This window comes from Urtica dioica, chromosome 7, assembly GCF_054948205.1.
Source record: "Urtica dioica subsp. dioica isolate 48M chromosome 7, U.dioica_male_clone48M_v1_H2, whole genome shotgun sequence".
Lineage (NCBI taxonomy): Eukaryota > Viridiplantae > Streptophyta > Magnoliopsida > Rosales > Urticaceae > Urtica > Urtica dioica.
In genome coordinates this window covers 42,550,059-42,564,005 of record NC_142762.1, presented here as the reverse complement: position 1 = coordinate 42,564,005, position 13,947 = coordinate 42,550,059, and the positions used below count along the sequence as shown (strand labels likewise).

The following is a 13,947-nucleotide window of genomic DNA, read 5'->3' as shown; positions in this document are numbered from 1 at the left end:
TGAACAATTATTGAGAGTTGTTGCACTGGAAAAAAAAAACATTTTTAAAGCAAAGGACATGCCAATAAGTATGATTTTTAATGTACAAAGGACGTCTTAATTATTAAATTTAAAACAAAGGGAATTATTATGACTATAAATAATGTGTTATAAATAATTTTATTGCAACAACACGAGGAAAAAACAGTACTTGTATGTTGTATATACGTGTAATTTATTTTTCTTCTTTCTGGAAATACGTGTTTTGTAAATATATTGTTTCTTCATATTGAAGCCCAACAAAAAAGAAAAGAAAATAATTGTTACTTTGTTTGCAAGTTATTACTGCGGTAAAGTTAAAAAGCCCCGTTTGTATACGTTACAAAATTCCAAAAAAACATTGATGTCCGTAAAATACATTTTCGGAGATAATGTCCGTAAAATACGCGAGCGAAGAAATTCCCCTGTATTTTAATTTCATTAAATTCAGAAACTATATTTAAGCTGGACAATCAAACGGTCATAAACAGCTCCAACCTCACACTCAATATGGCTGATGACGTGTCAAATACGTTATAAGAAAGAAAGAATGATAAATAATAATAAAATAGATGAGAAGTTTCCTTTTATTTATTTATTTGTATTTTTTGATTCCATGTTATGTTGAAGTTGAACACCAGTTAGGGCGGGAATCCAAAATCTTCGCCCACCAAAGTCATGCCCGTAAGTTTCTCTCTCCGAAATCTTAGGGTTTTGGTTCTTCATCGTTCTGGTTATGGATTCTAGGGTTTTATCTGCCTAATTTGTTCTTAGGAACCGAAGATGGCCGTTCGCCGAGGCTCCAAGGTTTGGGTCGACGACCGCGTTTCGGCTTGGTCCCCGGCGGAGGTCGTCGACTATGTCGGAAAGCAAGTCCAAGTCCTCATGGCATCGGGAAAGAAGGTCGGAAAAATAATTTAAACGAATTTGGTTCAATTGTTATTTTGGCTGCAAAACTTTTGTTTCTATTTTTTATTTTGATTTTTTGTGATTTTATTTGGTGTGTTCAGGTTTTGGTTTCTCCAGAAAAGCTTTTTCCGAGAGACGCGGATGAGGAAGAGCACGGAGGCGTCGATGATATGACGAAGTTGACCTACTTGCACGAGCCAGGAGTTCTTTACAATCTTCAGAGAAGATATGCGCTCAATGACATATATGTAAGAGTTTATTTCTATTTTCGTCAATAATGTCGAAAATTGTCACTGACTTTATACTTCAATTTGATATTTTTGTTTGCTCGGAAACTTCAAATTGATATGATTATTATTATTGGATTGGGGTTCTAGGACAGTTCCTCTGGCTTTCCACTCGAATGAAATGAATAAAGATGACTAGGGTAATAGTTGGGAGTTTCTCAATTATCAAGATTCAAGGGATGTTTAATGAAAAAAAAAACTTCTGATCTCGGGGGAGTCAAATTGGAAGTACTTAAATACTTCTGCACCATTGATTTTCTTTTGTTTGTTTTTGGCAGACGTACACGGGAAGTATTTTGATTGCAGTTAACCCGTTCACAAAGCTTCCTCATCTATATGATATCCACATGATGGAACAGTATAAAGGAGCACCATTTGGTGAACTGAGCCCCCATGTATTTGCTGTGGCGGATGCATCATATAGGTCGCTCAATCTTAACCCTATCGAAACCCATCAATGATTATCTTGTTTGTATATTTTATTTCGAGTTTCAGCTTCTGTTTGGCTCTTGTTTTTATATAATTTAGGGCAATGGTGAATGGAGAGCGGAGCCAGTCTATACTGGTCAGTGGAGAAAGTGGAGCTGGGAAAACTGAGACAACTAAGCTGATTATGCAGTATCTTACTTACATGGGCGGGCGAGCCGCTGGGGATGTCAGAACTGTTGAGCAGCAAGTTCTTGAAGTGAGTTATTCTCAAGTTAATCCATTTTATATGTCGTAGTGACACTGAATGGTTATAAAATTTAGCCCGATTAAAGTTGGGTAAACGGAAAAAAAACGTAGTATTTTATATTAATTTTGATATAAAAAAGTTGTTAGACGTGAAATGTTGTTAGAATATTGTTTTTTACCATAGCTTTTCAACATGAATAAATGAGTATAAATATCATGGAATTGTTGAATGGAAAAATGAATTGAAGCTTACTAACTAGCTGGCGATTTCTAGTTTTTGTCCTTCGGATTTTCCCAAGCTTTTTACCATGTTGAGTCTTGATCTATATCCTTCTGTTTTCTTATGTCTTAGTCAAATCCACTTCTTGAGGCATTTGGCAATGCAAGGACAGTAAGAAATGACAACTCAAGGTTTGTCATTCTAGCCATAAATATTTTCTTCCTACTTCAGCAGAGTATTGCTTAGTCTTTTTAATCTGATGAGCCGTTGTTTGCACTTCTGTGTGCTTAAATGCAGTCGATTTGGAAAGTTTGTGGAGATCCAGTTTGATAGAAGCGGTAGAATATCAGGTGCTGCAATCAGAACATACCTATTGGAACGATCCCGTGTAGTACAGATAACAGATCCTGAAAGGAATTATCACTGTTTCTATCAATTATGCGCTTCTGGAAGGGTGAGCTCTCTCCTCTTAGTTTTGCATATATGAATTTTGAGCTTTGTTGTCTGTTTCTCTCTACATATTTCACTACCACTTTTTTTTGGGCTGCAGATGGTGATGCATCTGTTTTGCTGCGTGTTTATAAATTCCGTTACGTAACAATTGTTATATCTAAATGGGTTTTAAATATTTTTGTCTATCTATTTACTTCTGCATAGTGCTGCGTACAATGAAGTTTAGAATTGCACTTTTGTTTAGTATTTCTGGGCGTCTGTAATGGCACTCTATGGCATTCCTTGGACATGCTTTAGGTGGTTGCATGTTTGAATGATGTGTAATGTATTGTTTTCATATTCTTAATTCTTGAAAGAACTGTTTGGTTCTTTACGTCTCAGGATGCAGAGAAATACAAGCTGGATCATCCAAGTCATTTCCATTACTTAAATCAAAGTAAGACGTATGATTTAGAAGGGGTAAGCAATGCGGAGGAATATATTAAGACAAGAAGAGCAATGGATATTGTTGGCATTAGTCATGAAGACCAGGTTTTAATTCTTAGAGTTCTGATTTTTTATGCATTTTATTTTTTACACTTTAGATGTTACAGGGATTTTGTTTCTTCTTACTCGACTAAATTAATCCTAATTGAATTTTCTTCTATAATTAGGAAGCAATCTTTCGTGCTTTGGCTGGAATTTTGCATCTGGGTAACATTGAATTTTCTCCTGGGAAAGAGCATGACTCTTCTGTCTTGAAAGATGAAAATTCAACCTCTCGTCTCCAGATGGTTGCTAACCTTTTCATGTAAGTGGTGAAGCATACCAGTTAGTCCGACATTAAACTCATCAACATAGTTTCTTTCTGGTTTGATCAGTATGCAAGGTTGCTATGTTTGACCCCTTTTTTTTTCTTCAAGAAATCGTAGTACATAAGTTACAATGATAAGAACAGTGTCTCTAAAGGATGACCATAACATAAGATGATAGAATAATTTGGCTCCCAAATTTACTGCTTCTAATGTCTTTATTCTATTTGTCAGGTGTGATGTAGACCTTTTGTTAGCGACACTGTGTACTCGTACCATTCATACTCGTGAAGGAAGTATTGTAAAAGCTCTTGACTGTAATGCTGCCGTTGCTGGTAGAGACGCTCTAGCAAAAACTGTTTATGCCCGTTTGTTTGACTGGTATATATTTTGTTTGAGCCACATATAGATTCGTTCTCTTGCTCTAGATATTTTGTTGAAAGTTTTTCCTTTTTTCAGGCTGGTTGATAAAATTAATAAGTCTGTTGGGCAAGATTCGAATTCCAGAATGCAAATTGGAGTCTTGGACATTTATGGTTTTGAGTGCTTTAAGGATAACAGGTAACTTTTCTGATCGATATCAGAGTATTGGGAGTTCTACTTTTGGATCTATGCATATGATTAATAACACGTTGAACTCTGATGTCATTTGTCGTAATTTCTCTACTACATTTAGAGTTGAAAGGATAAGCTAGTTTTGTATTGCTAGAGCATTTTAAATATTAAATTGAAAAGAAAATAAGGAGAGGAAACATAGATATATATCTGAGCCATTCAAAGGATAAAGTTCTGGACAAAACATTATTTCTATCCATATATTTGATTAATCAGTGTTGTTGCTTTGTTGGTGCTTAGGTTATTGTCCAAGAATTTCAACTTTTTTTATTCTTTATGCGGGTTTTATTTGGCTTCATTTCTTGTGTTCTATGTCCTTACAAAATTACTTTTCTGGTGCAGTTTTGAGCAGTTTTGCATTAACTTTGCAAATGAAAAACTTCAGCAGCACTTTAATGAGGTAGAGAAATGTTGCAGTGTTTTCTTTATATATAGATGAGACATATATACCATATCCCAATCTTATGTTCCGTTTTTATTCCAGCATGTGTTCAAGATGGAGCAGGACGAGTATAGCAAAGAAGAAATCAATTGGAGCTACATTGAGTTCATAGATAATCAAGATGTTCTAGATTTGATTGAGAAGGTATTTTTTTTCGCTTTCTCATTATTTTGAATTTTTTTATGTGGGTGTAGTAAAAATGCTGAATGCTGTTTGATTACGAGGTTCTACCAAATACCTCGTTTCCTTCTCCTTGTGTCCATGTGCATGAATCTAATTTTTCCTCATTTTTATGCATTTGCATCATGTAATAGCGAAATAATTTTTTTTTTATCCACAAGTGTGAAATTTTTGAAGGTGTTGTGATTCTCTATTTTCAATTCACTGTTGGAACTTATGCTGCATTAAATTTTGTATGCAGAAACCTATTGGGATAATTGCTCTCTTGGATGAAGCTTGGTACAGTTTGAGTTCTTCTGTTATTGGTGCGTGTAGTTCTATATGATGTTTTCTTGCACTTTATCCTTATCCTGATTTTCTTACTTTTGCAGCATGTTTCCAAGATCAACTCACGAAACCTTTTCAATGAAGTTGTTTCAGAATTTTCGATCACACCCAAGGTTGGAGAAAGCAAAATTTTCTGAAACAGACTTTACCATGTCCCATTACGCTGGAAAGGCATGTTATTTCTTACATATTCCTGAATTCTATACTTGGATGTTTACAATATCTATACTAATCCAATTCTTTACTTTTATTTGTAGGTTACTTATCACACAGAAACATTTATAGATAAAAATCGCGATTATGTTGTGGCAGAACACTGCAACCTGCTGTCTTCTTCTAAGTGTCATCTTATGGCTGGTCTTTTCCCTTTGTTACCAGAGGAATCCTCAAGATCATCATACAAGTTTTCTTCTGTAGCCTCAAGATTTAAGGTAGATGATTTAAATCAGTAATCTTTCTTTTCCGGATAATTGATTGCTTATACGCCTTATAATTTTCTTTTAAAAAAAGAAAACAAAAGGAATACGATGCATCTAATGGTAAAATATTCCTGTAATTTTATTTTATTTTGTTGTGTCCGCTTCAATTATTCATTTGGAAATTAGTCTAAAAATGTATCTGCTTGTAGAACCAACTTCAATCTCTGATGGAGACACTCAGCTCAACAGAGCCACATTATGTACGCTGTGTGAAGCCAAACTCCTTGAATCGACCTCAAAAGTTTGAAAATCTGAGCATCTTACACCAGCTGCGTTGTGGGGTAAGTAAGGCATTTATTTTGGAAAATCTAGTAACTGCGAATTAAAAATATTTACAACGTTATACTTTTCTTTAATAGGGTGTTTTAGAGGCTGTTCGTATAAGTTTGGCCGGTTATCCTACTCGAAGGACGTATACAGAGTTTGTAGATCGCTTCGGAATATTGGCTCTTGAATTCATGGATGGGAGGTGGGCTTTTATAAGTTTGAATACATTGTTAACTTGAGAATTTTCATTAAAAATGTTCCAGTACACGCGTTTGATAGCCACAACATAACATAAATCTTAGTATTCGTTGCAAATACTCCAAACATCCATTGTTTTACCCCTTTTACTTTCTGTTTCTGTAGTTATGATGAACGGGGCATCACGGAGAAAATCTTGAAGAAATTGAATCTTGAAAACTTTCAGGTAGGTTTCTTTTGTGTTACAAAATATTCTTCTATGCTGGTGCTTATGTCCAGTAAAAATGTTGCGACAATTTATTTTTCTTTTGGCTTCACAGTTGGGTAGGACCAAAGTATTCCTTAGAGCTGGACAGATTGGTGTTTTGGATTCTCGACGAGCTGAGGTTTTAGAAAACGCTGCAAAACTGTTACAGCGTCGATTCCAAACATTTATTGCTCGAAGAGATTTTGTGTCAACCAGGGCTGCTTCGTTTGTGCTCCAAGCTTATTGCAGAGGTTCTCTTGTTCATACTAATTTATTTTAAAATTAGATTGCATTTTTTCTTCCTTTAGACTCTTTTAAGAATTTGTTGGGTCTTACATGTACATATTTCTATCCTATTTTTGCCTGAATATATATATATATATATATATATATATATATATATATATATTTTATTTTATTTATCATATTCCATGTATATCACTATAAACAAGTTTCTTTTGCCACCACAATGCTCACTAACAAATCATTAGCTATGGATAGCAAGCCTGCAGAAGATTGGAGCTTTATTTGGTGCATGGTGATGATTAATAGTTTCTGAAACAATATTCTGACAGATTCATTATAGACTGCAATAATATTACTAAAACCCAAAAGTTCATTAATGCCGAAGTTTATGCTTTCGTGAGCTTTGTTTGTTCTTTTGGTTTTACCGGTTTTTTCATTTTGTAGGCTGCCTTGCAAGAAAGATGTACATAGTAAAGCGAGAGGAAGCAGCTGCTGTATTGATACAGACACACATCCGAAGTTGGATATTGAAGCAAGCATACTTACAGCTACATGTAGCCTCTGTTACTATCCAGTCATGCATTCGGGGTTTCACAATTCGCCAAAGGTTTTTGCATGGTAAAAAGCATAGAGCTGCCACTTTAATCCAGGTAGATGTTTTCCCAGGTGTTTGGACTGGTGTATTTCCGTTACTCTTCTTTGACTGACAAATGTAATTTCTTAGTCTCGGTGGAGGACGTACAAGGTTCGCTCAGCCTTCCGTCACGAGCAAACTTCAATTGTTGCTGTTCAAAGTCTCTGGAGGCGAAAGTTGGCAAAAAGAGAGCTACGGAGGCTTAGACAGGTTAAAATGTTCACCTGCTTGTTAGGTACCAGAACCACCACAAAATGCCGTGTTGACTCATGTTTGACTTTTGTTGGCAGGAGGCAAATGAATCTGGTGCCCTGCGTTTGGCTAAGAGTAAACTCGAGAAGCAGTTGGAAGACTTGACTTGGCGTTTGCAGTTGGAGAAAAGATTGCGGGTATCTTTTGTCTTTCTTGTCTTGTCAGTGTTAAATACATTTTGGTATTTTGGCCTTTATGCGGCTCATGAAAAAAATCTTTATTTTATGTTTCAGAAAAAAATAAAAAAATTTCTAGCCTGGTTTCGTCTCGAGTGTATCTGTTTTGATACATTATTTTATTCCTCTCTCTCACGCTTGAACTACTCTATTGTATAGTGAAATATAAATGAGTCGAATGAGTGTTTTATGAATCAGAATGTGGTTAAATTGATTACAATCTGACTGACTTAAGTGAAACTAGGATCCGTTAGGTACAGATATTTAACACCTAAAAACTAGGTACGTACAACAATAATAAAAATTGACTTAGTTGATACTAACTCTACGTGGAAATAAATAAGTAGGTTACAAGTATGTAAATTCCTTTTTTCATTTGTGTGATTGTTATGGCTGGGCACAGGTTTCTAATGACGATGCCAAGTCTGTAGAAATTTTAAAACTTCAAAAAATGGTAGAATCTTTGAAACTCGAATTAGACGCTGCAAAAGTGGGGACAATGCATGAGTGTAATAAAAACGCTGTTATCCAACACCAATTAGACCTGTCTTCAAAAGAGAAATCCGCATTGGAAAGAGAACTTACAGCAATGGCAGAGTTGAGAAAGGAAAATGCAGCATTGAGGGTGAGCCCTTTTTGGTTTATTGATTTGTTTTTTTTGGCTATTCTGTTCTAATTTGTGAATGGACTCATACTGACATTAGTTCTGTAACAATCAGAGTTCCTTGAATATCCTGGAAAAAAGGAATAAAGATATGGAGACTGGCCTCCTCAAGCTGCAAAAAGAAAATAAGGAAATGGTTACGAAGCTGATGGAATTTGAAGACGAGTGTTCAAAGTTTAAGCAGAACATGAAAAGGTATTCCTTTTGAGGGTTTAATTAAAAAAAAAAAAAAAAATTATCGCATGTCTTTTCTACTCGCATCCAATCAAATCAACGCGATGATGCACATAGGTTTTTTCAGCTAACTGTAAATTGTAATTTGAAAACTGATTCTGTTTCATTTATTAGTCTTGAGGAGAAAGTTTCATTCTTAGAAAGCGAGAATCATGTTTTGAGACAAAAGACTTTGAGTAGTTCTCCGAAAAGCAATCGTCCTGGTTTTGTGAAGACCCATTCTGAGGTTAGTTAGACTTAAATGGACGTTGTGCACATTAAGACCTCACTAAATTATGGGAAAGCTGCATAATTTTTCTTCCCTAAGATTTGATGGGGAGATTTATTTCTTCTACTTACTGGATGTGCATTTCGTATGTTTATAAATGAAAACAGAAATACCCTAGTGCACTCGCACTTGCCCAGACGGATAGAAAGCTAGTATTTGTAAGTTGCAGTACACTTCACATTTCTACACTTGAGCAGTATCATTGTACTATTTCTTCTTCTAATGTAGCATATTTATACATCATACAGGAGACGCCCACACCTACGAAACATCTTGTGTCATTTTCACGCGGAATGTCGGATTCACACCGATCAAAATTAACAGCAGAGAGGCATCAGGTATATATTCTTAATTTTCTTAGAGCCAGTAGTTTAAGACATCTTATAACATTGGTCACACACACACACACTAAGACATATTCTTCTAAGAATATATTTACTAATATATATAAGAAATAATGTTATCGTTGTGCTCTTTGTGTTTGATCTTAAATTATTTTTGTTCAGGACAACTACGAATTTCTTTCGAGGTGTATCAAAGGAGATTTGGGATTCAAAGATGGTAAACCGTTGGCAGCATGTATCATATACAAGTCTCTTCTTCATTGGCATGCCTTTGAGTCTGAAAGAACTGCCATTTTTGACTATATAATCGAAGGAATAAATGATGTTCTGAAGGTATTCCTTGCTTTATAATTTTGTTTGCTTTGTCGTTACTTGTTACGATGACTTATCTCACACTGCTGTTGCTACTGTTCTAGGTTGGCGATGAGAAAATGACATTACCATATTGGTTATCAAATGCCTCAGCACTTCTATGTCTCCTTCAAAGGAATTTTAAATCAAACGGTTTCCTCACTACAACCCCGCAGCGTACGGCTGGTTCTGCTGGGTTGGCTAGCAGGATTGGGCATGTGAGTTTGACAGAAACTTTTGATATTTTTATGCAATGATATTATCTTTTTAGTGTTTACCTGTAGGTTTTTATATTTGTATACTTTTGTTTCAGTTCATTTAGCAATTCTGCAGCTAATTTTTTGTTTTACAGCCTCTTATTATTTTAGTTTCTCCCATCAGATGTCTGATATTAATTTTCCATTATATGTAGGGATTGAAATCTTCATTCAAATACATTGGATTTGAAGATGGCTTTACACATGTGGAAGCAAGATATCCGGCAATACTGTTCAAACAGCAATTGACTGCTTGCGTGGAGAAGATTTTTGGCTTAATCCGTGACAATTTGAAGAAAGAGCTGTCTCCATTGTTGGCCTCATGCATTCAGGTTAATTTTCTTATTCAGCGTGATTTTCTTTTGACGGTATCGTGGTAATTTGCAGGGATTTTTTTATCCCAACACAAGCAAAATGTAATGTGCTAATGTACCTATTGGTCAGTGAACATTACATTCCTTTTCAGCTGCTTGTGTTGTGTATTTGATAGTTCACATTGTTTTTGTAATTTATTAGCTGTCCGAACTCCTAACCTTACGATCTTTAGAAGTAGGAAACTCAAGTTTATTACTTAGTAGGTACCTTATGAGGAAAATCTGCTAAATATGCTTTTTTGCTTTTGGTGATTCTTCATCAGGCACCAAAAACTTCACGGGCACATGTTGGAAAGTCAACCAGATCTCCTACAGGTGTTCTGCAGCAGCCACAGGTTAATCAGTGGGAGAATATATTGAAGTTTGTGGATTCTCTGATGAGTCAATTACGTGGAAATCATGTAAGCATGATTTGCTCCATTTTGACAATGTGAATTTCTTAGTATGTTATTCATTTGTTGCATGTTTTTCAATCATCTCGCATTTGCAGCTCTTTTACGCTGCAACTTTGTCTTTATGTTGTACTTAGTAGCTTGCCTCCCAATACATGACTAGCTATGCAATACTATGGTTTATGAATTGCAATGTTCAAAGATATACTATTGATATGTCTGGTTTCTATGTATTTCTCATTTATTACTTTCTGAGATCTAAAATAATCGTTACTCAGGTACCTTCATTCTTCATCCGTAAGCTGATCACCCAAGTTTTTTCCTTCATCAATATATCACTTTTCAACAGGCAAGAGCTCATGATCATTTTTGCACGTCTCTTTAAAGTTTGATCATTTTTCTTGTCAAATGAGTAAATTTATTGAAATTATTTTCGGTAGTTTACTGTTGCGACGTGAGTGTTGCACGTTTTCCAATGGAGAGTACGTGAAATCCGGTCTTGCGGAACTGGAGAAGTGGATAATGAACGCGAAGGAAGAGGTAAAGTATAACTTTCAACTAGCATAACACTTCCTTGAAGAAGAAAAGCTATTGAATTCTTCATTGATGTTCTAAGATCAAATATTTGTGCAATGTAGTTTGCCGGAACTTCTTGGCATGAACTGAACTATATTAGGCAAGCTGTTGGCTTTCTGGTATGAGACGTCCCCTGAATATTGTGCCTTTTGTTTTGGAGTATATATTGAATTCGCAGGCTGATATCTTGTATATATATATATTTTTTAATTAATATAGGTAATTCACCAGAAGCGTAAGAAATCGTTGGAGGAGATTAGGCAGGATCTTTGTCCGGTATGTTCTTACTTCTTCACTGTTTTATTGTTTTCCATCTCTCTTTATGATTAAATTTCAAACAAAAATTCGTGGCTGTTTGATTCTATAGGCGTTGACTGTCCGACAAATCTATCGAATAAGTACTATGTACTGGGATGACAAATACGGCACTCAAAGTGTTTCCAATGAGGCATGTTACATTATTTTTCTTGTTTCATGTTTTAATCATAAAAGTTTTCTCTCCCCTTTTGATTCTTATTTTGGTGTTGGTTATATCAGGTGGTGTCCCAAATGAGAGAGAGTTTGAACAAAGGCAATAATAATGTAACCTCCAACTCATTCTTGCTTGATGACGATTTAAGGTGATGATTAACTTTGTCCTGCAAAATATTTCCGTGCTGTAATCTTTTGGCAATTGTATTTGCTAGTTTCCTGCTACTGGTAATCTCTGGTCCATTTAATTGTGTCATGCAATCCATAAGTCCTAGAGAAACCCAAAAAGCACATGAAAACTGGAAATGATAGTTGGATTGTTGAGCATGCATATAACGTTAGTATTACTATTATTTTACAAAATTATACCATAACACAAGGCATTTTATTTGGTTGCAGTATTCCATTCTCCACTGAAGATATTGACATGGCCATTCCGGCCATAGATCCTTCAGATATCGAACTGCCAAGCTTCTTGTCGGAGCACCCGTGTGCACAGTTTCTTGTTCAGAAACAGAAGTAGAAGAAGGTCTACTAATTACACTACAACTTGGTCGTAGTAAAAAAAATGTACAGCCCGCCCCTTATATGTAGCCTTTGAAGCTTATTTATCTTTAGGAATTGTCCAAGTAATTCTCTGGTGAAAAATCAATACCCAACAGCTCGACGAAGAGATGCTTTCTCTGGGATTTTTAGGGTTTGTCAGTCAGTAGAAACGGGTAGCCATTTTTTCAATTTTTCCCCCACTTCATTCACGAAGCTCGTGATTTCGGACTATTTAACACCTCTGTACTGTAACAACTGTTATATGTTAGCAAAAAGAAAAAGAAAAAAAAAATAGAGAGAACAAACATTTATGTTGTATATATTTATCGCTCTTTTAATCTACTTGGGATTTAAGAAGTTGTACTAAACTCGTTGAGTTCTGATGACCAAACATAGTTTCATTTCATTGTATCTTATCGTCTCACTTTTCTTTTGAAGTACAAATTTCCAGATCAGAAACGCAATTACACAAAAATTGTAAGCGCACTAAACGTAAACGTGATTTCCCACTGTTTCGATTCGAGTAACTACAATACATTTACGACTCCGCTCATACAACACAACGCGAAACGGCGACGAAAAAACCGAAGCAGAGATCTCAAAAAAAAAAAAAAAAACAGTGAGAGTTAGCGTCGTTAAAGCTTTTTCTTATTTATTTATTTATTATTTCATTGGAAGTCAGCGAGCGACATCGACCGAGCCGAGATCGGCGGCTTGGCGTGGATCATCGGCGGCGGCGATCTAGGGCAAGACTCGTCGCTGTTGGTGCTGCAACTGCTTTCGGAGCTGGTCATCGCGACGGCGAAGGCGAGCGTGCTCCGGCAAGAGCTCATGATCGGCCGCTTGGAGATCCCGCCGCCTCTGTTCTGGTCCCACACGTGGTTGAAGGCCATCAGGTTTCTCCGCTTCCTCGTGTACGCGTTCTCCGGCTTCGTTATCTCTTTTATGCACGATTTCGACGCCGCGTCTCCGAGGCTCGCGAACGACTTGGATTTCCCGCTGTAGAATTTCGAGATTCCTCTTCTGTAATTGGTTTTTTAGGATGAAATTCGTTAGAAAGAGTTTTTCGTTTTTTTGTTTTTTTTTTCTGTAGAAATGAATCGGAAGAGACAGAGAATAGGATTGAGAAGACGACTGTACCTCATCGGCAAAACCTCCTCCAGAGCTTCCATCATCTCGAGAGGACCTTTGTAAGAGCTCTGAGCTTCGTTTTCCTCGTAATCTTCGCCTTCTTCCGAGGACGATCGCTCCGACAAATCGCTGTTCTTCCCGATCGATGACGACGCAGACGACGCCGGCGACGGAGAAGAAGAGTTCCAATCGCTGAACGCGTTCGGCTCCAAGTCCGAACCGCTCGAGAAATTATTATTCCCTGACATAGATATCTTTCGGTTTCTCTGATACAAATCTCAATGCCGATCAGAAAGAGACGAAGAAGAAGAAGTATATAAATTATTTCACTTAGGAAGATCAGATCTTTCTCTAAAAAATACAAAGTTTTGGGTAAGAGAGAGAGAGAGAGAGAGAAAGAGAGAAGAAGAAGATATAGTTGAGAGAGAGAGAGAGATTGTTGCTGGTGAAGGCAAGCTTATTATATTGCTATTTTTAGGTCTGGATTAATTGTTGGACTTTTCATTTTAGTGGATAAGTAATTAACTACTCTTTTCTTTCTCATTCCCTTTTTTAATAAATACCTCTCTACCCACTAAATGGCCAAAGGAAGACTGGCCAAAAACTTACAATGAACACCCTCTAGATTCGTCTCTTATTGGATCGTTTTATTATATTTATTTTAATATTATATTGGCTTACTTTATCACATTAATCTAAATTATTTTATACGTGTAAATGACTTTGCTTTAATTAATTTATATTATTGCCCAAAAACAAAAAAGTATTTGATTAACTGTCTGTGTGTGAAACTGTAGTTATGATATATAATAATGTGTGGTGGGGGTGATAGTGGTGTGGTGGTAGTGGTATTATTTATTAATAAAAAATAAAGAGAAATAAAAGAAAGTAATAAATGAGAGGTAAGGGAAGGGGAAAAAGGC

General features: G+C 36.0%; 2 protein-coding genes across 2 annotated transcripts; one reads left to right on the top strand and one right to left on the bottom strand.

The window, feature by feature from the left end:
* The first annotated feature begins 589 nt into the window (after positions 1-589).
* Positions 590-12,217, top strand: XI-I (myosin). Its single transcript, XM_089619126.1, has 39 exons — positions 590-702; positions 793-921; positions 1,029-1,175; positions 1,493-1,638; positions 1,743-1,899; positions 2,242-2,300; positions 2,407-2,563; positions 2,944-3,093; positions 3,216-3,352; positions 3,588-3,734; positions 3,813-3,914; positions 4,311-4,368; positions 4,453-4,554; positions 4,832-4,869; positions 4,962-5,088; positions 5,175-5,348; positions 5,546-5,677; positions 5,756-5,865; positions 6,027-6,087; positions 6,182-6,359; positions 6,799-7,004; positions 7,079-7,198; positions 7,279-7,377; positions 7,820-8,041; positions 8,136-8,275; positions 8,429-8,540; positions 8,690-8,740; positions 8,831-8,920; positions 9,089-9,259; positions 9,343-9,495; positions 9,690-9,866; positions 10,172-10,309; positions 10,579-10,649; positions 10,741-10,840; positions 10,939-10,995; positions 11,096-11,152; positions 11,244-11,324; positions 11,414-11,496; positions 11,747-12,217. Exons 1-39 carry the CDS (start codon positions 697-699, stop codon positions 11,868-11,870), a joined length of 4,569 nt encoding a protein of 1,522 aa, XP_089475252.1. The 5' UTR covers positions 590-696; the 3' UTR covers positions 11,871-12,217.
* Positions 12,218-12,380: 163 nt separating this feature from the next.
* LOC149391779 (hybrid signal transduction histidine kinase M-like protein) lies at positions 12,381-13,526 on the bottom strand. The gene is made up of 2 exons (XM_089619138.1): positions 13,034-13,526; positions 12,381-12,916 (listed from the first exon to the last, which is right to left on the bottom strand). The coding sequence occupies exons 1-2, from the start codon at positions 13,270-13,272 to the stop codon at positions 12,562-12,564; spliced, it is 594 nt and encodes a 197-aa protein (XP_089475264.1). The 5' UTR covers positions 13,273-13,526; the 3' UTR covers positions 12,381-12,561.
* Between the last annotated feature and the right edge of the window lie 421 nt (positions 13,527-13,947).

Coding starts and splice junctions, on each gene's coding strand:
- XI-I (XM_089619126.1), top strand. Junction 5,678..5,755: donor TACACCAGCTGCGTTGTGGG/GTAAGTAAGGCA, acceptor TTTCTTTAATAG/GGTGTTTTAGAGGCTGTTCG. Junction 8,921..9,088: donor TAACAGCAGAGAGGCATCAG/GTATATATTCTT, acceptor ATTTTTGTTCAG/GACAACTACGAATTTCTTTC.
- LOC149391779 (XM_089619138.1), bottom strand. CDS start 13,272: ATGTCAGGGAATAATAATTTCTCGAGCGGTTCGGACTTGGAGCCGAAC. Junction 12,917..13,033: donor GAGGAGGTTTTGCCGATGAG/GTACAGTCGTCT, acceptor AACCAATTACAG/AAGAGGAATCTCGAAATTCT.